The 20,745-nt window shown below is 46.1% G+C and overlaps 1 protein-coding gene across 2 annotated transcripts in view; it reads left to right on the forward strand.

Moving 5' to 3' along the window:
• rev3l (REV3 like, DNA directed polymerase zeta catalytic subunit) overlaps positions 1–20,745 on the forward strand; it is a 49,976-nt gene that overhangs the window by 7,912 nt on the left and 21,319 nt on the right. Inside the window, exons 2-7 of one of the 2 annotated variants that reach the window (XM_041063868.1) lie at positions 14,896–15,085; positions 15,261–15,335; positions 16,524–16,684; positions 18,274–18,403; positions 18,663–18,757; positions 19,550–19,654. In XM_041063868.1, coding sequence (XP_040919802.1) covers positions 14,896–15,085; positions 15,261–15,335; positions 16,524–16,684; positions 18,274–18,403; positions 18,663–18,757; positions 19,550–19,654 — 756 coding nt within the window. The remainder of the gene's footprint in view (positions 1–14,895; positions 15,086–15,260; positions 15,336–16,523; positions 16,685–18,273; positions 18,404–18,662; positions 18,758–19,549; positions 19,655–20,745) is intronic. The other variant, XM_041063869.1, reaches the window with a different exon arrangement.

The following is a 20,745-nucleotide window of genomic DNA, read 5'->3' on the forward strand; positions in this document are numbered from 1 at the left end:
GGTTTGATTGCTGGAATGTTTGCACCACAAACACCAGCTGTGTGTCAGCTGTAGCTACCTAACCATGTGTGTGTGTTGGCTTTATACGGACTCACGCTGCCTCTTAAAGTTTCTTTGCACCAACACAGCTTTAGATTACCGTCTCATAACTTTCTTTTTGATGTTGGGTAGGATAGCTGTTCAGCTTGATCTCTGTGTTACATTAGCCTCTTTTAAACATCCATGTAAGGTAAGGTTTCACCCAGTAGTGCCCCCCCAAACACTCTTAACTGTGGGCTTGGATCCTGGATCACTGCTGCCCCCTAAAGCGTATCCCTAAGGTCCCCGGTGACGGCTGATTTTAGCCAGTTAGACATTTTATTCTCAAATCTCATTATAGCAAAACAACAAATATGCTTTGGTCTTTGATAAGTTTAAGATTATTGCCAGATCTCTCTCTACATGGATTTATTTGCAGAGCCTGTTTGCTTAAAGTCAGTGCATTCCTTTACCTGTGCAAAGTCCACTTTTCCTTTTGTACACCCATCAACCACATCAGTCTCTCTGTGCACCGCTTTTGTTAGATCGGAGACTGCACTGGGAACGGAGAGGGTCTGTTTGATCAAATTTTAATCCTGTAGCTGTGTACAGTCAGTTTTTGAGGGCAGGCTTATTAAAAAGGGGATGGGGGGGGAAATTATGGAAGCCCAGCTCTAAAAATAGCACAGCGTTTATGTGTGTTGTTGTTGTTGCTGTTGCTGCTTAGGAGGCCACCACCTCTTTAAAAGTGTCTGAGTGTCTCCAGTTGCTGTCTCTGAGCTGATTGTACATTTCTGGGAGAGGTTTACCACCTCCGATGTCAGGACTGAAACCTTTCATGCCTCGAGGAGTTACATGTAGACCTGCTCTGTGTTGTCCTTTGACTGAAGCCGTGCGTGTGTGTACGTATTGAGCAGAAGAGACAGCCCGTTTGCTGTCCCTACTTCTTGTGATGTGTGGCACAGTGCGAGACACGCCGTGGGAGCTTGTTGCCTCTTATCAGAATACCGATACACACATGCATGCACACGTGCAAGCATCTTCTAGCACGGCGGCAGCCGCTCTAACCAGTAGTCCTCACACTCATTATGAAATCTCTAGCATCTCATCTGCAGCTCTCGCTGTCAGGTCAGGATTTTTAGGGCTCAGGATTTTCAATTTTGCTCGATCATACTTGATTCTCATTTCTCTGAAGTGGACATGTCCTTCCTCATGTGTTATGTCCTCCTGTGCCCTTTGTTTCTTTTGGTTTCTGGTCTCGCCATCATTCCTCTCCCTTTTCTTCCTCTCAAGGCGATCCACAATAAATCTGCCAGTGCCCCCCCCCCCCCCCCCCAGATATGAATCTACAGTAACAGAGGACCTGAACTCCATTCTGGGAGGCTGCTTAAAATGGAGATACTGTGGCTCTGACAACAAAGATGACAACATGTAGCTGAAATATAGCATTTTATTGGAGCTTATGCAGTTTTGGAAGTGATATATGGGTCCAGAACCCTGAACCGCTTCAGGAGGAAAGAGAGAGAGAGTCACTTTATCAAGCGGTGGCTGCCTTTGATACCAATTATTTCAAGAAAAAAAAAAAAAAAAAACGCTCACTGTGTCTGGTTTTATAACTAATTTGTTTCATAATTCATGTGTCGATACGTGGAAGAATCGCTATGGGAGGGTGCTAATGAGACGAGAGAGAGAGAGGATTGAATTAGCCATCAGAAGGTGCGCTCCAGTCGCCAGCCGTGAAGGATCACTGATCCGACACCACGAGTCCACGCACAAAAAAAAAATACTGCACGGGGGCACAAAGCAACACATGAAAGCTGCCCACAAGCTGTGATAAATAACCAGTGATAAGTTACAGATGGCACGACATTCGATTTTATGCAGACTTTCTTTGTCAGAGCCGTAAAAAAGACGCTTTAAAGGTTCTGAAAATGTATACTGCATGAAGACAGTATGACACGGTTTTGGTTACTTCCTGTTCGATTTCTGTACTTCTTTTTTCACTTCTCACCGGCTCGAAGTGGGTGTGGTCTTCTGTGTTGAGCATAAAAACAAATAAATAAATGATATCATGTATCATGCGCCAATCAGGATTTAGCCATATTTCAGTAAGAATCTGATCATCTTATTTTGGCGGGTGGTGGTTGGGTTTTTTTTGTTAGTCAGATCTGATCAAAAAAAAAAAAAAAACTCAGTCATACAGTCTTGATGAAGTGGATTATATTTTTTATAGATTTTTTATTATTAATTATTAAGATTAGAGATTTGGGGTCTGGTAGGTTCACTTCTTTGTGGCAGCAGTTTTCCCCTGGCACCTTGAAACCTGGTGAAATTGGTGGAATTCCCCTTTAAACTGTTAATACATTTTACTGGGACTGTTTCTTGGTGAACAGCAGCTCGGTACAGTGACTGTGTGCAGCATCCTGAGGTAGCCAGGTGTGGTGCCGTCAGAGACTTATGCCACAACCGGTGTTTGGCAACCTGTGCTGGGAGGAAGAGGACAGGAAGTAGCACCAAAAAAAAGCAAATCAGTATATTTTACCAAATTTTTTGGAATGATTTCTGTCTGAAGGCGTGTTGTCATCACGACAGAGAAGGTATGGCCCATGTGTTTTCTCTCTCTCTGTGTGTGTGTGTGTGTGTGTGTGTGTGTGTGTGTGTGTGTGTGTGTGTGTGTGTGTGTGTGTGTGTGTGTGTGAGAGAGAGAGAGGGAATGAGAATATCCCTGCATGTGTGTCCCAGTAGCTGCAGGCACCCTAAGGATTTCCCCTCTGCTGGTCACAGTCCATGCCTGTCTGTGTTCCCTCTCTCTCTCTCTCTGTTCCTCTGCTGTACTCAGCCTTCACTCATCCTCCACTCACCCCACTCCCTTCTCCCACCCCTCTCCTCCTGTCCTCCACATTCCCTTGTTTTTTTTTTCTTTTTTTTATTCCTTGAGATGCTGTTCCAGTTTGGAGGCTTTTCACTTTCTCCTCTTGAATCACATCAGCATTTCCTTTCATCTCTCTCCGCCGTCTCCCCCCCCCCCGCCCACTCAGATTGTGCTGTACTGCCTCTGTGGGAGAACTGCCATACAGAGAGGGAATGTTTACTACTGGGGCCAGTTTGGCCTTTGCCCTCATCCTGTCGACTCCCCCTGCCCCTCCTCGCCGTCCTCCTCGACTCAGAGCTCCAAACACTCTCTAAATCCCCCCTCTGCCCTCCACACCCGCCTCTTCTTATCTTGTATCCCCATTCACTTGCAGGATGGTGGCAGTCATTTGGAGGGCAAATCGAGAGGGGGTGCAACTGAACTGGACAGGTCCTTTTGTGTGGCTGGGATAGTCCAGGGTTTATTCAGTCCCAGACTTGAATTTTTGTTCTTTAAGCCTTCCTGCTGAGTGCTGGCATAACAAAACCCTTTATACAGAATGGTGTGGGTAGTCTGTTTGAACTCCACTTTGACTTTCTTTCTTTCTTTCAGCATTTTTTGCCTTATTAGATAACAGACGGTGGAAATAGAGACTGAATGAAATTGCCTGCATTGGATTGGTCAAATCTGGTGCTTTCATAACGATCACCCTAAATTTAAATTGCAGTGTAATGTATTTAGAACTAAACCCCGACTTCTAAACCACACACTGGCAGAACTTCAGTTCCTCTGCTCTCTTTGTACCCTTACAGAAGTTCAGAAATGTTTGATCATTAAATTTGGCTGCTCTGGGCACCTGTAGTCGGTACAGTGATACTGAAACAGTTCACATTGAGTTCACATTGTATGGTGACACATTGGTGTGTGGGAGCTATCTCTCCTATCTCTATCTTAGCAAATACATTTGTTTGTACAGCCCAGAGGCTAAATAATGTCGCTGTCATACTGCTGGTGAGCTGTGGCCTTTTTAAGCTACATTACCCTACACTTGCGAGTGGAGTATTAGCTTGGCTGACTGACAAATAACAACATATAGCATGTATTTATTTGCACTTACCCCTGTTGTTCGTTCCGCTGGTGATGACACAGCTGTGCTCTTTCCAGTTGTACTCTCAGCAACTCTCCTACTGGAGTAATCATTCCCCCAAGACGTGGGCCACACATACATGTAACTCTCAGCTTTCCAAATTGTGCATTTATGTCCAGTTTGACTGCTGTTATCCACAACTCGGCCCTCGCAGGATAAGTCAGGGGAAAGCCACTCAAAGCCGAACCTTTGAGTGCATTTTGTCCCCCCCCATTTCTTACAGTGTGGTTGTGTTCAGCCTGATTGAATTAGACTGCCTGCTCATCCTCCCCCCCTCCAGCCCCTTTCTCCTGCTCTATCTGCAGTACTCTCTCGTCCTCACCCTTGTTGCCGTCTTTTCTCCTCCTCCTCCCCATCCATCCTCCTCGTCATGCTTCTCTGCAGGACTCAGGCTTCCCCCAGTGCGTATGCCTCCTCTCCTGGCCCTGCCCTGCTCCTGCCCTCGAGCCATTCTCGGCCTACATGGCCCTACGCTGACGGTCCCCATCCATATTTCTGTGCAGCACTCTCGCCAAGCAGCCCTGCTTCCCCCCCCCCCCCCCCCTGCTCTGAGAGGGTCAGCTGAGGTTATATGGGAATAGGGTGTCCTAGTTCACAGGGTTCTTCCTGCTAATTACACTCTCAGTGGATGGACTGCTCTTTTCGCTCAGCACCTTCCTCCGATCGCTCTCTCTCCCTCTCCCTCTGGCCCAGATGCTCTGTTCCTCTTCTCAGTTTGTCTCCTCTCTCTCACGCTCTCCTTGCTTCTTCTCTATGTCTCTGTCTTCTGTTTCTGTCCACACAGTAGTAAAAGTCTTTCTCTCCAGACCTATTGCTTCCTGTCTCTTTGCTCTGCAGCTGTTTCCCTTCCAAACATTGCACAAATTTTAAGCGGATTTCCAAAATATTGGCAAATGGAAATGCAGGATGCAAGATGACATAGCCTGTAACTTTCTGTCTGGCACAAAGAATCAGCGCCATGGTGCTCTCTCTGTCCACACTTACTGTACATACTTCTACTGACAGGGCCTGATTTCACTCCAGCAGAGATGAGAGGAGGACAGACAGGCCACCAAAATGGCAGGTGGAGCAGTGGACGGACATGTGAATAGGTGTCACCCTGAGGGCCACCCTTTCCTCACCCTCATCCAGAACCACTTTTCCTGTTTGAATATCGATTTACTGCCTCAGAGCCATTCTAGAGGGGTTGCTTGTTAGAAAGTGTGTCTCTGAGGGTTTGATTCAGAGTCCACAGGAAATCCCTGAGCCACAATAAAACAGCTTCTCTTTATTATCTTGTCTGCCCCTCCTATGACTCCTGCTCAGGTGACTGGAGACGGGCAAGCTTTGATCTGTTTGACGTGACATGATTGTTTTACTGCCTCATTCTTTTATCCCAGTGAAAGACGCTGCTTGTCAGCACTGACCCGCTTCACCCATTTTGCTCTCACCCGTTCGAGCCTGAGAGTCATACAGCCACAGGCTCCTGCTGTCGGCTGCTGGACAAGACTGCAAGTGCCTTTGCTCGAGGGCACCGTGGCGTTCGCACGGGCAGTGGTAGATGTTAAAGAATGCCAGGTCAATACTTTTGTCCTTCAGTGGAAAACATTTAAAAAAAAAAGAAGTCGGGCAGGGCAAGAATGGCATGCAAGTTTATAAGCAGTTTCCTTAATCCATCCACATTAATGATCAATAGTCAGTTAATTGTTAACAGTTTGTGAAATACAGTTTTTTCCCATACACACATTAGGTCAGACTCAATGTGTTGGGCATATATAACAATTAAAACAGTCTGACCCATTGTTCCCTGTTATCAAAAGGGCTGAAGCCTTCCACAGTAAATGACTTGCAACGTTATCAAATCAACATGAAACAGGTGAACCCAGAGTGGACTCTGGTTTTATATAAGATCATACACATATCTTATCTACAAATACTATCACACCAACTTTGTCAATAATGCCAACTTAATCCAGTCCACTTTGGCATGAGCAATGAGCATCAGATAAGGATCTGAAACCGGATGGCAGCCAGACGACAGCTCACTGGGATTTTTGCCACTTCATGCTGCAGAGTTTGTCAGCATGACTGCCACAGTGAGCGCAGAGAGCCATGCTGCCACTTATTTCTTTTATGGTGGCACACAGGTGTCTCTCACACACACACACACACACACACACACACACCCAATCTCTCATTGTGATGAATGTGAATGATGCAGTGTATCGTGTGGAGACAGGATTGTAACAGTGGATCTGGTGTGGACCAGCTCACTTCGGACCACGATCCTGCTGTCTTACAGATCTTCCTGTGCAGAGTCTGTCCTCCGACAGATGACAGATGACTTTTTTGGACTGGACAGATCTCACATTGTCTTTTCACATATCTCTTTTAGATCCACAGTCCTTGTCTTACATCTTCCCCAGTGTCACAACACTGTGTCTAAACATGAAAGATTTAGTTTACATTTGTTTCAGATTAGTTTATGTTGAAGCAAAAATCCTGTTTGTCTCCATCATCTGTTGTGAACTGCATACACCGACTTTTGTTCTAAAACCATGTATATGTCAAACAATGCTCTCTTACTCACTGCACATTGTTTGAGCATGTTGCGGCTATATTTTAACATCTGAGATGGATGAGAAAGATGAGGAACGACAGAAAGAGGGATGACATTTACCAGAGGCCCCGGGGCCAGCTCTGAACTCGTAGCCGCATAGGACCAGACTCACTCCCAGTAACACCCACGGTTGCTCGTGTCGTGAGAGAGAGAGAGAGCAGGTGAGAAGGCGATGGCTGGAAATTGGAGAGAAAATGGAGCAATCGGCTAAAAAGATTTCACCTTTTCACAGAGACCCAGGACTTTAACAGGGAGCATCATCCTATTAAACCTGCTGCTCATTGTTTGAGATTGAAAGAGCATAGGAAAGTGGGATTCATGAGTCTAGTCTGGTCTGACTGGACCCTCATTTGCAGTTCCTTTATGTCACAGATTGTGAGTTCTTGTGTTATACACTTTTGCAAATCTTTCACTGCCGATAGCTGAGAGCTGTGTTTCTCCTTTTTTTCCTCCTAACCCAAACCCTCCTTTGATGTCATCCATCTTGCTCTTGATTCATCCCTGACCCAGTCCAGATCTGTTGAGTCTGCTGTCCAGGCCGACGTACAGGAATCTTAACAAGGAAGGACCGGCTCGCACAATCGCAGCGTAGCCTGGCCAACGTCACGCTGCAGCCAACCTCAATTTGCAGTGTTCACAGTTATGAAGGTTGATGCATCCTTGCTTTGTCTGCCTAACGAAGGCCTGGCATAAAGCGCAACCAAGCCACCATCTGGTCAGCCTCATCCTGTCTGCTCAAATGACTGGCTCCACTGTGCTGTCTTGTCTCCTCGGCCGGGGAGACGCCAGGGATAGCTGGCATGGAGGTGCACCCATGCCCGTCCACCGACAGGCTCAGCTTGAGCAACGGGGACACTCTGGCAGCAAAGTGGTCGATGGTGTCATTAAGGACATATGGGGAGCCGATTGTGTTCCCCATCATGGAACTAGGACAGGGGGACAAGGAGTTGGTTACCATTCATCCTGTCCATCACAAGTGTTTCCTTAGACACAGGTGACCGGATTTGGATCTAACTCAGGGGAAATAATGCACTTTTCAATTTGCTTTCTTGCTTGTGCCTCAACCAGGCCTTCAACACGGTGCACAGGAGCAGCATAGGAAGTCCCTCCAGCTTGTTTGGGAATAACCAGGCTTGGACGTCATCTCTCCTGGCTTGTTGCTTGTTGCTCAGGCATCCAGCCAGGACAGGCCCTGGCTGTACAGCAGCAGGGAGGGTCCCACCTATTTGTCCAGTTAACAAAGCCCAGTCAGAGAGGGAGCCTTATCCAGCCAGTTTCAGGCATTAAGATACATGCGACAATCCTGATTTTATAACCGTGACGTCATCTGACAAAATCACCACCCGCGTCAGTTTAAAGACAGCGGCTGTGCTGTGATTTCAGATATGTTTACTTGTGAATATATCTGAAAACAGTCAGTGAGAAACTTAGAAGCTCAATTACCATCTGCAGCTGCAGTGCATTCAGTTGAATGAGATGCTTAGAGAGGTGTGCCTGTGGAGGGAGAACCTGACCTCGTACTCACAGGGCAACACCCTCGACTGTCTAGCTAAGGTTTGTCCAAAAAGTGGATAGATTTGTCGCTGCGTTCTTTTTTTTTGAAAGAAAACCAAAAAAAGTTGCTAAAAGGGTCTGAAAAGTCTGTCAATCTAGCAACAAAGATGCTAAGATGGCAATATTTCCCCCCCCCCCCCCTTTGGTGATGTTTGGTCCAATTCATTACGAAAGAGCAAACTGATGGGATGGGTGCAACTGAAGCAAGTGAAAACATCATACTAAATGTATTCCAGATGTTATGTAGAGGCTCAGAACACTGGCTATCTCATTGCCGGTGTGTTTTAGAAGGTTCCTGTAGAGGAAGTGATTGGCTCGGGTGTTCCCGAAGACCAGTAAGCCACTCATCAACAAGGATCTGTTCACAGTCGGTGCGGCAGTATGCCGGGGAGCGGGGGGGGGGGGGGGGGTGGTGGTCTGGGTCTGAGTGCCATCTGCAGCTCTGTAATTGCAGTGGTTTGTGGAGTGAGTTCACGAGTTTGCAGTCACTGGCTCAGGCACCATGTGACAGGCTGTACCGAGTCCATTAGTAAAATGTCCATGAACACACAAAGTGTCCATGCCTGTCTGTACTCTGGACAGTTCACTGAAAACCCTTCAGTTAATTAATCTGTGTATTCCATACCTATCGATTCTGCTCACACAGGAACTTTCCTCATTTTGTGGCTGTGCATTTCCCTACATGTCTGTCTTCAGGGATGATGTGATATTTATTTCACTGTTCCTCTGTGAATTAATGTAAAAGCTTTTTTTTTTTTTTTTTTTTTTTCAAGGATATTAATATGGGTTTAGCTGTACTCACTAACATTTACTGGAATCCATTTGGAACAGTCCCAACATCGCGGAGGGACATAACCACGCACAGCACCAGCAATTAACTCATTAGAACGGTGGCAGAGAACATGAAGGATGATGCCAGCGATGCTCTCTCTGGCAGGGGGAGCTATAGATCTGCTGGGCTCGTCATGCAGAGCAGCTTTTTTCTGCATGGAATGGACTATATTTATACATTTGCGGGACAATAGACACACAAAAAAAAAAAAACAGGAAACACTTCCAATTTCATCTGTCAGGTGTTTGTGTTTTTCTGCGTAGGCGTGTGTTTTTCTAGAACACCGCCGGTATCTGAGAAAGAATGGTTCCTAGAAGAGCACATAGGGTTTAGGAGTGCAGAGAGAGAAATGCTGAACTGAAGTAGGAGTGGTTAAGAAACATACCATGTGATCACAGCATCTCAGTGTGATTCTACGGGGAGCAACCTTTGTCGCATGATGATCCTCCTCCTCCTCCTCCTCCTCCTCCTCCTCCTGTTTCTTACTCTTTACTTTATTACTTCATTTGTTATGTTTGATTAGAGAGGGGCTGGTTTTGCTTAGTTTTCAAATGAATCATGGTTCAGTTAATAGGCTGCGGTCCATTACCCCATTTATAACTCAGTCACTTCACGTCGTGATTGCACCACGATCGGAAATCAAAAATAGGGCTGTGTAAAAGTGTAAACGCAGCCGAGACAGATTGAAGTCTCGTTCAAACCATCTTCGGAGTTGTTTAGAGACATTTTAACCAGGTGTTTAAAAAGTGTAACTACATCTCCCCCACCCACCACCACCCCAGTGATCTCTGTGGGTGAGAGGAAAAGCTGAACTTTAGTTCTATGTGTTTCTACTGTTAGATAGCTACACACAGTGTTATTGTAAGTAATGTGTGTGTGTGTCAGATCACTGGCCCTTTATTTTATCACTTCTCTGAAGTGAATGTCTGCGTGCCCTCCCATTCTGTACATTCTGGTACTTTAATTAAGTTCTTGGAGGGGGGGCGGGGAGGCGAATATTTTTTTTTCCTCCGCTTTCTCCACTGTCATCATCATGTATGTGAGCGGAAAGCACATTATTGTGCCATCCCAGTGTTCCCTCTCCAGGCGGTGGGAGTGCTCAGTCCTAGATTTCACACAGCTCTCCCTGGGCCCTTTTTAATTAATACCAACACTGCTTTTATTAACACGTTCCTCCACTCCTCCCCGTGGCAGCTTCCTGTCTGATTACAGACAGAGTCCGACTGCTCGCTGTGAGCGACTGCTGTGCCCCAATGTATTTTATTTTATTTTATTTTTTATTTTTTGCTCTTTTCAGTATAGTTAAGTGCACAGTTCAAGCTTGAGGGCAGTTGGCATCACTGAATGCCGTGATCCGAACACGACCGTTGATCTCAGATAAGACTCTGGTTTTGCTGGACAGCTTTCAGGTGTAAATGTGTGTCGGACGTGTGTTCCTGGCACACACTTTTAAACCTCGGTGTCCTCTTTCTGCCTCTGTGCTCCAGTTGGCCGTCGTTTATTTCGAGCTCGTAGAAGTAAGCGTTGGTAACCGAGCAAGCATTTTCTGGATATCTGCTCTGTACATTCGTGTATTTTACCAGCTCCTGAGTAGAAACAGAGGCTCAGCTTTTTTGTCCTTCAGCACCATCGCTGACAGATCCTAACATTCGCCAGGGAACGCGACTGTTTTTCCCCCCATAACAAAGTGGAACTGAATCTTTAAATTGCAGCTGGTTACCAGGCAGAGCGGCCGACAGAGTAAACAGACTTAAGTGCCAAGGAAAAAGTGAACAGCAGGACTCATGGCCAGCACTGCCTTCTCTGCTCTCATCCTGAGGAAAACCTGGCGTCCAGACCTGTGGGTTGCATCTACATGACCAGAGTATACCACTGAAACACACACACACACACACACAGCTTGAACAGAACATTTAAGGAAGTCCTGCAGGTTTGTCGTTCGCAGCTAAATATAAAGACTTACCCCAAATTCATCCCGTCTCTTCAATGCACACTGCCTCCAAACTCTGTTCAGCTGGAATTCACTTTCCTCATTAGACAAAGTTTGTTCATTAGACAAAATGGCCTTCAAGTAAATGACACAAAAAGTCTGCAGAAGGAAATTCCTGTTATTCCACCTCCAAGGCTTCATATGCCAACAGTGAAGCAACACTTGATACACAGATGTTTGTGGAAGCAGTCGTATGAGTTGAATGAAAAGCTTGTAATCTCCCGTGTGTTTCTCTAATGAGATGATCAGTTGTTTTGTCCATAAAATATTTTTTAAAATGCTCATTAGAAATTTCCCAGTTTTTAAAGAGAGTGATAAACAGGGGGGAAAAAGCAGCAGAGCTAGCAGGGACCTCGCATTTTTCTCTATTAATGACTTTAAAAGGTTAATCTGCTGTCAGGTAGTTTCCCAGTGATGGACTCCTCACCGATCATGGTCGCTGAGGTTTGTATCCTGTTGTCCAACTTGTGTAGCATGCACGCAGTTCGTCAGGCTCAGGTTTATACTTCAGACCGCGGGTATCATTGTAGGATTAAGAAGCAGATTGCACAGCAGTGCAGCATTTGTGGTGTTTATTTCATTTTGCTGTTTAGAATTTAGTTTTTGTCACTCGCTGCTTCTGTGCAAACTCAGGCGGTGGACTCTGTATATTTTATACACTGCAGCTCCAAATCTTTCTGTGCGATTACATAGCTCTCAGGTCTGTCTCTGTCTGTGACCCAGCGTTTTCTAACAACAGGTTAACGGCTGTCTGCTCGGCTAAGTGGGTGATGTGCCGTCTGACAGACTCACTCACCGACTGCTTTTTAGAACTAAGCTTCAGGCGGACTGCCTTACTGACCCAGTGGCGGCGAGGGGGCTGCTCTCCTGCGATGGCTGCTGAGTCATGGAGCCGCGGCTCTGATTACCATGAGGAAGTGGAGGGGAGGGGGGCGGGGGTTAGGAGGAGAAGGGACAGAGGGAGGCACTTCTTGGCAGAGTGGACCTCCAGCTGCCTTGGTGCCCCCCCCCCCCCCCCCCCCACCACCACCACCACTCAGAGATAAGACCCTTGAAGCTTCTCCCTCCCTCCCTCCCTCATTCAGAAATCCTCCAGCAAGGGAGGTAGACAGGAAGCTGCAGTGTGTATGGCTGAGGAATAGCGGGCCAAAATAAATCAGAGACATCCAGGCTCTTATAACACACAGCAGTCACCTCATATGCATTCTTTTCCTACTCAAATGTAAGGACTCAATGCTTTTATCCTTTGGGTGGTTGCCCAGCCCTTGGGCCCCACACACACACACACACACACACACACACACACACACACACACACACACACACACACACACATACATACATACATACATACACTCTGTCCTCCTGGCCTGCTCTTCTTCTTTTTCAATCATTCTGTTCTGCTTTCTCAGACACACACTTTCTCCCTCCGTCTCTTTCTGGTGGCCTGACCAGCTGGGTGGAAAGAATCACTTGTTTATCATCCCCCCCTCCCATCCATCAGGGGCTTTTTGCTTTGCCGGCCCTGTTGCCTAGCAACTGCAGCAGAAGCCAGCATTGGCTGCTTGCGGTGTGCGCGTTGGCGTGTGCGTGCCAGAGAAAGGGAGTCCGTGTTGACACGAGGAGGCTGAGGACAGACAGACGCGTGCCGTCCTCGCTGCTCCCTCACCACTGGAGAGTGGCTGCCAGCTTTTGTGTGGCTCGAAGTGGAGCTATACACACACACACACACACACACACACACCTTGGCCTTGATCAGTGGAGACAAACAAATACACACTGAGACTGACACCTATTTCTCACTTCATCTCCCCGGATACCATACCATAAATCGATTGATTATTGATTTGATTAGCAGTTTTGTCATTAACTCTTTCATTCCCATAATATAATGTGATGGTCATTTCACTGTTGTGTTTTATAGATCAAATAATTAATTTAGAACTAGTTGGCAGATGAATTGATAACGACAGTAACTAAATAAGTTGCAGGCCAAACTAACAAACAAGCCAACAGACAGATACAGGTGAAAACAGAACCTCCTTGGCGGAGGTGAGAGCGCAGGTGGCTGTTCAAAACTCAAACATACTTATAATCTACATACACATCATTTATTGTATGGCTTTAAAAATGTTAATACCTCATATTTTAGCCTTTATTTAGTCAGGCGTGGAATTCAAATAAGTGAGAAACAATCTGCTCTGTGTTTCCCTCGCACACAAACCTGTCCCGATGCCGCCGCCTTCCATAGGGAGCTGTGCCTGCGAGCTCCAGCATATGCTGCTCCGTCACTCGTAGCAGTGCGGTAAGATTTCTGATGGAGGCTTAAACCGGGCCCGCTCCGAGAAGCTCATTGTCTTTCAACACCACATTCTGTCTTGCATCACCCCCACCCCTCCTGTTTGGAAGCAGTCGTATGTATCATTGTGCAGAGAGGAATGCTGGGAATATTTGGAGCCTCCACTTTAGGTCCAACAATCTCAACGTTTGAGCCCGGGGATACCGCAGCATTTCATCGCATGTAGCATCTGTCATACCATAGCATGAGGATGCACAGTTGGCAAACTGTGGATGTGTGGGTGTGTGTGTGTTTGATATGAAGCAGTTGTGCCAGGAACCCCCCCCCCCCCCATCCTAAAGCTCCACAACTAGTGGTGGATGGTTAGGAAGACAGGCATGTCCCTGGGCATGTGCAGACACATCTGGGCATGAGTCAAGCTCTTGCTCAACACTGCCTCCTCCTGTCCAACTGTCCCGTCAGCCCTGTCACTGTATGCAACAGGACTGGAGAGAGTGAAAAGCTTAGATTTCCTCCAGCCTTTGTTGTCTTCATTTTCTTGACACTGCTGGTCATGAACCCTCATGTAGCCTGATTATACACCACAGCGCAGGCTCCCTACAAGCACAGGCCAAGCTGCTAATGGCTGCGTGGCGTCTGCAGCAGCACAGCTTCACCTCAGATGACTCTTGAGCAGTGTGCGTGTCTGTCTGGGAGTGATGATGTCACGCCACCACCACCCCTGTTAATAAATACCGTATCTCCCTCTCTCCCTCTCTCTCTGTCTGTCTGTGTGCCGGCTGACCTCGCTTCACATCACTCAAGACCTCAGCCCTCGCCGCTCTGCTCCACCGGCAAACCCCAGTCAATGTCCTTCCACCCTGTTTCTCTTCAGCTATTTAGCTAATGGGCCTGCATTGAACACTTGTGTGCGTGTACGTCATGAATCACGGCATTACAGGCTCGAGTCGCGCTCATCATCCATCTGAGCTGCCTCACAGTTTGCTGGACCCTCAGAATCCTTCATTCATCTCAATCGCACTTGGCTCTGCTCTCAAACTCTCTGCGTCATTCACTAAAACTTGATGCAGACTTTTGTATCCAGCTGGTGATTATCAGACTAACGTCAGCCTAGTGGCCGACAGTGCTGTTTGTGTTCCTTTGTTTATGAGGTGAGCTTTATCTCATGCATCCCACAACTTGTAAAAACATGTTTTTTTGTCCCCATCATTGCAACATGCTGCTCTTTGTTATTTATTATTGTCGCCTGAATTTAAAGTATAACCTTATCAGTATACAGTATGTATATCAGAAGGTTCTGGGTTTGAATCCACCGGCCGTGGCTTTTCTGTGTAGGAGGTTGCATGTTCTCCCTGTGCTTGTGTGGGTTCCCTCCAGGTTCTCCAGCTTCCTCCCAGCTGGGATTGGCTCCAGCCCCCCTTTTTGTTTTTGATTCTAGTTCTTAAATTTATTTCTTGTTATTTTTAGCTGTTTATTCATTTTTCTTATGAAGAAAAAAGAAACTAAAGCCAATAAAAACTTTCTAACATTCTAAGTGTGGCGTCCTTCAGTGGGATTGTAAGCCTGTTGTTGAATACTTTTGTTGCTGCTGTTGTTGTGTTGCAGGTCAGAAGACGTGTCTTCACCTCCATGGCGTGTTCCCTTACATCTACGTGCCATACGATGGCTACGGGCAGCAGCCAGAACGCTACATGCGGCAAGTGGCCTTCAGCATCGACAGGGCCCTCAACGTTGCCATGGGAAACCCTGCCTCCAGTACCCAGCACGTCTTCAAAGTGGTGCTGGTCTCTGGCATGTAAGTGGCTCAGCACGGCTGAATGGACTTGAGCTGACGAAGCTGCAGTGTGGAACATGACAGCGAAACATTTCAAATTCCTAAAAATAACAAGAGGAAATTCTTATAAAGAATGATGCAGGTTCATATGCAGTGTGTTGATGCCTCCCATCTGTTTGTTTTTTCTTTCTTACAGGCCTTTCTATGGCTACCACGCCAAGGAGAAGCACTTTATGAAGATCTATCTGTTCAATCCTCAGATGGTCAAAAGGTAAAGTTACTGTGGATCGATGCGGTTTAATGTGAGCAGAGATCATCCGGGGCTCCTGTTGTTCGATGTTACTCGACGGCAGACTCTGTGCGCGTGACTCCAGCTCGCTAAGCTGAAATCGATTGCTGCGTATTCAGTTGTACAGATGGATTGGCTGAGTGTGTGTGTGTGTGTGTTTGTATGCGGCACGGAAGCACACGGGAAGACGGCGAGCGATCGGAGTTAAGTGGCGACTGCGTGCGAGGAGCGGGGCTGCTTGAATTGGTACTTAGCAAAGAGAGGGAAGGAGAGAGAGTGACAGGAAGAGGCTCGGATGAGAAGACAGTATATAATCGTGAGAATGGAGAGAGAAAGAATAAGGGAGCAAGATAAGGAAATAACTGATGCAGGGAAGGGATTAGAGGAAGAGAAGAAGTTAAAGGTTGAGTTGCAGGTCTGGCTGCCCTGGATCCCTCCTCAGCCCCTGGTCTCTGGTCAGTCAGTCCCTCAGTAAGTCAGCGTGGTGCTCTGACCTTTAAAGGGGAAACATGACTCCAGGACAGACCTTAAACATTCACACAGTGAATTACTCTCCATTCATCTTTAAATACTGAGCTATGGCTGAGGACGGTCCTGGACAACAGGTTTTCCTTTTTCGGTGCAGGCACTCCACACAGACTTTAATGAAAGGGATTACCGTTGTATATTTAAAGCAGCACTCCGCTGGTTTTAAATGTCAAAGTCAATTTGATATTCAGAACTATTCAGCAAGAGACAACTGTTGTTATGTCCTCTGTGGCTCTGTGGAGCTCTCTAGATCTAAAATATCAATACCAAATATTAAGATATCTTCTACAAATAAGGGATCCGTCTGCTCCACGGCTGCTGGACTAAGTGTGTAGATGTAGGAGGAGACTATGCTGAAAAATAAATGTGCTAGGTTTTCTAAAACTGACTCCTCCTTCTGCTTCAAGCCACAAACCTATCAGTCACCCTCGTACTTTCTTTCTCCAGGTTTGATATAGAGAAAAAAAAAAAAAAAATCTGTTGCCACAAGAGTCCCCTGTTGTGACCGTTTACCAGCCACAGAGTAACAACCAAGCCTGTTTTTTTGTGCCGCTGAGGGAAAATGACTGCTACATTTTGTAATTATCTCTAATCTACAAGTGTCTCCCCCCCCTCCCCCCCCCCCCGCACTGTTTGTTGCAGGGTGTGTGAGCTGTTGCAGAGCGGAGCAGTGATGAGCAAGAGTTACCAGCCCCACGAGGGCCACATCCCCTACCTGCTGCAGCTCTTTATGGACTACAACCTGTACGGCATGAACCTGGTCAACCTGGGGGCCGTCAAGTTCCGCAGGAGCCAGAGCAAAGGTAAGGGCTTTCCGGTTTTAACAGCTCATCCGTTCATTTCGGAATGTTCCCTTTTGCCAGGATTTCTTTTCCCGTTTCTTTTCCTTTATCCATGATTATCTAAGCTTAAATGGATAGACAAGAATTGTTATCCTCACCCCCCTACCTCCTTTCTCTTTGGGGCAGTTCTTAGGCTACACTTGTCTCTAGGTATTCCCCAGTGCTGTTGAGCAAGTGGCCTACTTTGACTGTCTCATTAGCTTCAGGACACACTGCTGTTTTTTTTTGTCTTCGGTGGACAGTGTGGGCAGAGCCGGGTCTTCCTCGCGCTCGCTGCAATGTTTCCCCTGTGGCTCAGCAGGTACAGGGAGCAGGCCAGGGGGTGGCCGCCATGCCGTGTGTCACACTGAATTAGTCCTGAGTCCTGATTCCACCTCGGCCTCCGGATGCCTCTGTAGTCTTTTGAAAGCCCTCTGTGTTTTCATGTCCTCCCTCTTCTTTTCACACGTTTGGTCTTTTTTTTTCTTTCACATTTCTTCCCTCTCAACCATTTTATTCCTTTCACTGCTGTTCATGAACACAAAAGTAAAAAAAAAACAAAAAACATGGAAGCACAAAGGCTCCTGGACGTCGTGTGGGCAGTTTCCACAGAAACAGGACATTGTAATAAAAAAAAAAAAAACAGATTCAAAAGGTGTTAGGATAGAACGAGAACAAGCAAGGAGATATTGGGTGTCAGTAGCAGGGATTTCATGCTATTCAGTTTCATTAAATCATGATTTTAAGTAATCCTGGTAAATACCTTAAATTCTTGGTTTCTAATGTTTTAGGTGCTTTATTTTTCTTTAAAAAGAGAATCTCAGGAAAACGTAGGGAAATTCAACATGCTGTTATTCTGTCATTGTGACTCACAGACTCAGCAGCTGCTCTTTTTGTAAAAGTGCTTAGTCCATAGTCCAGACTGTTTGATCAGAGCTTAAGAGTCCTAATCCCAGACCAGTACCTGTGCTCATCATGCCCCCATCAGAGCTGTCTCTCCAAACTCCCACAGAGCATCCAAACCCCCCCCCCCCCCCCCCCCCCCTCCAATTCCACACTTGACTTTAATAAAGTTCCCTTTTGCAAAAAAATCTTCACGCTTGACTCTCCTCTGACAAAAGCAGGGTTCACACAGACGCAGCCAATGGAAAGAGGGCTCCAATGCCCCTATACAACAAAGAAACCAAAACACTCTAATAAGAGGTACACCTGTTTACATTTTCTTCTCCCCTCAAGCTCAAACTTGAAAGCCTGTCCCTAATCTGGGATCAAGTGAAGGAATGATAAAAGCGGGGGCCGAGCTGGTAAAATAGGCCATTTTAAGATGAATAGAACCCTTAATGTGTTTTGAAGTCCATTATGCAGCTTGAACGCTCATCTCCAAAACACTTCAAATGCCAGAGGAGTTTATCCTTGAAATGTCCCCATGTGATGAGTGACCGTCACTGGAACTGGGAACATTGCTAAAAAAAAAAAAAAAAGGCGACGATCATGCAGGTTGTAAACTTTGTGAAGTGATAATACGGTTCACTCTTATCTGTTATGTGTGTGTGTGTTTGTCTGTTTTCCAGAAGTCCCAGACAGGCAAACGCCCAGCAGTCATCCCAGCATCAGCCCCTGGAAGAGCCCCTGCGCCTCCAAGCTCAATGACAGCACCTTAGGGGGCACGTTTGTCCGCTGGGAGGAGAACGCCATACCCTGGTGAGTCCCAGACCTGCACATACTCTGCTGCATTGTCTCTTACTCTAAGTCAAAGTCCTGAACTACAATCAAGGAGCTACAATTCTGTAGATGCGTTTTTGTTTTTTTGTTTTTTGTCTGTGTTCTTATTTTTGTCAAGCAATTACGACAAGTTACCTCCTTTTGTTGCACCCAAAACAAAGGAGAAGAAATGAAATATTTTTAGACTTTGGTAGCATACTTTTTTAATACCAGTTGTGCACAAATTCACTGCCTGCAGCTCCTTAGTCCTGGATGAGGTGGAGAAACAGAGCACCTGTGAGCTGGAGGTCGACGCCGTGGCTGTAGACATCCTCAACCGCCTGGAAATTGAAAGTAAGTTCTCTCGGGACAACATGCTCACCTTCTGCACTCCTCCGTCGGTCACTTGTCAGTACTGTTCCCCACTGTGGAGCTGACCTGACACAAGAGAGAGGGAGATTTCCTTAAATCTCAGCATTTAGTGAATTTGTCTGTGACATTTGTTGCTGTGTTTCATATTTAAAGGTCTGATACATCTGGATTTGTTGTTTTTAATGAAAGAAATATCTCCGTCTTTTCAGCCCTTCCCTCCCTAACTGGGATGCCAAAGATATGCCCTATTTTGTGTTGGGGTTTTTTTTTTTTTTTTGGGGGGGGTGTGAAAAACATCTTTACAGGAAGTGTCCAACTGAACAATACTTTTAAACCAACAGCTAGTTTGAAAACACAGCTGGAATCCACCAGAGTATTGGCTCTTTTGCTCTTTTTTTTTGGGTTGTGCTGGTAAACACATGATTTAGATCAGGATGGACACAGAAGGATAAACCACACTAAGCGTCTGCTCCTCGAGTGAAGAAAAGAAAGGAGAGGCCACTTCAGGGCAGGCAGTTCATGTGCTCTGACTCATACTTTTTCCATCTGCTCTGTAACAGTATATTAAAAGTGCACTGTTGCAAATAGAACTACAGCACGTATGGGTTGAACTTAATGGTCTGAGTACTGGCTTTGTATTTATTGGTCAGCGCAGCTTATAGACAAAAAACTAGAAACGTTTTGTCATAGGGTGAAAAAGAAAAAAAAGATGAGATGGTAAGAAAATGTGAGGGTATTGTTAGCTGTGCTGTGACGTGACTCGTATCTGTCCAGATCAGATTGGCAGGAACCCGGGCCTGCAGGCCATCTGGGAGGACGAGAAGCAGAGGAGGAGGGAGAAGAACCAGGCCACCCAGATAGAAACCCCTGAGTCGCAAGGTGAGGAGAGACCCCGCAGTGGAAACTCTGTTTGTGTTGTCTCTTCACAACATCTGTCCTGTTTCCCAAATGAATCCTGAATACAGAAGTCCAAGAAACATCTTTTAGACTGTAAAAGTGGTTTATAGCCAACAAAGTGTTAATTTTGTTGTTGTTTTTTTTCCCATCAGCTATGTTAAACAAAAAGCAAGGTGCTATACTGGCCAGTCGAATACATGGAATCACACATCGCTGGTACTTAGTGACATAAATCCTGTATTTCTATGGTTTGCTGTGTGATCCCTGTAAGAAAAGATAAGCCATGACGCCATAAGAACTTAGCAGACAGTAAAATCCTGTCATCGAGTTTTATAAACCGCTGTGCTGTGTTTAGATAATCTGATAAGTATTCAAACACGTGGATTTCGTTCTAAAACCGGGCTTCCTAAATTCTATTATTTCATGTCTCAGTGGAAGCTTTTATTATTTTGCCTCAGAGCTGTTGTCGGTCTGAACGGCCTGCCAGGGCCAAATAACTGGAACCTCCCTGGTTTTTGTGGCCGGGGACCTTTTGTTGCACGTCATCACCCCCTTCTCTCTCTGGTTTAGATCATCTGGTTAAACTGTTGGCTTGTTTATGATGCTTTCAAATAAGCATGATGCAGGTACATAACAGAAAGAAGTTGTATTTGAAAAGTTCAAAGCTTTAGCGGAGCTCAAGTGAGCTGTTTTCGTTTCAGCGGCGCCAGACTTTCTGCTTCCTGTGATAGTTCTGACAGTGTTTGTGGCTCAATATATTGTTTCATTATGTCTAGCTCCTTATTATCCATCCATGACATCTGTTGACGTCTAGTTTTGTTATTGAGCCCTGATCGAGTGGAAGACGACATTTTTCAATGATTACCTGGCGATCAGCTGACCATACAAGGAGAATTTGAATCTTGCGGAACTGTTGAGTTATCGACACACACACACACGCACACACACACACACACACACACACACACACACACACACACACACACACACACACACACACACACACACACACACACACACACACACACAGGGAGCTCTTATGGAAACAGGATGACAAAAATAATCACAGGCTA

This window comes from Toxotes jaculatrix, chromosome 19, assembly GCF_017976425.1.
Source record: "Toxotes jaculatrix isolate fToxJac2 chromosome 19, fToxJac2.pri, whole genome shotgun sequence".
NCBI classification, from domain to species: Eukaryota; Metazoa; Chordata; class Actinopteri; family Toxotidae; genus Toxotes; species Toxotes jaculatrix.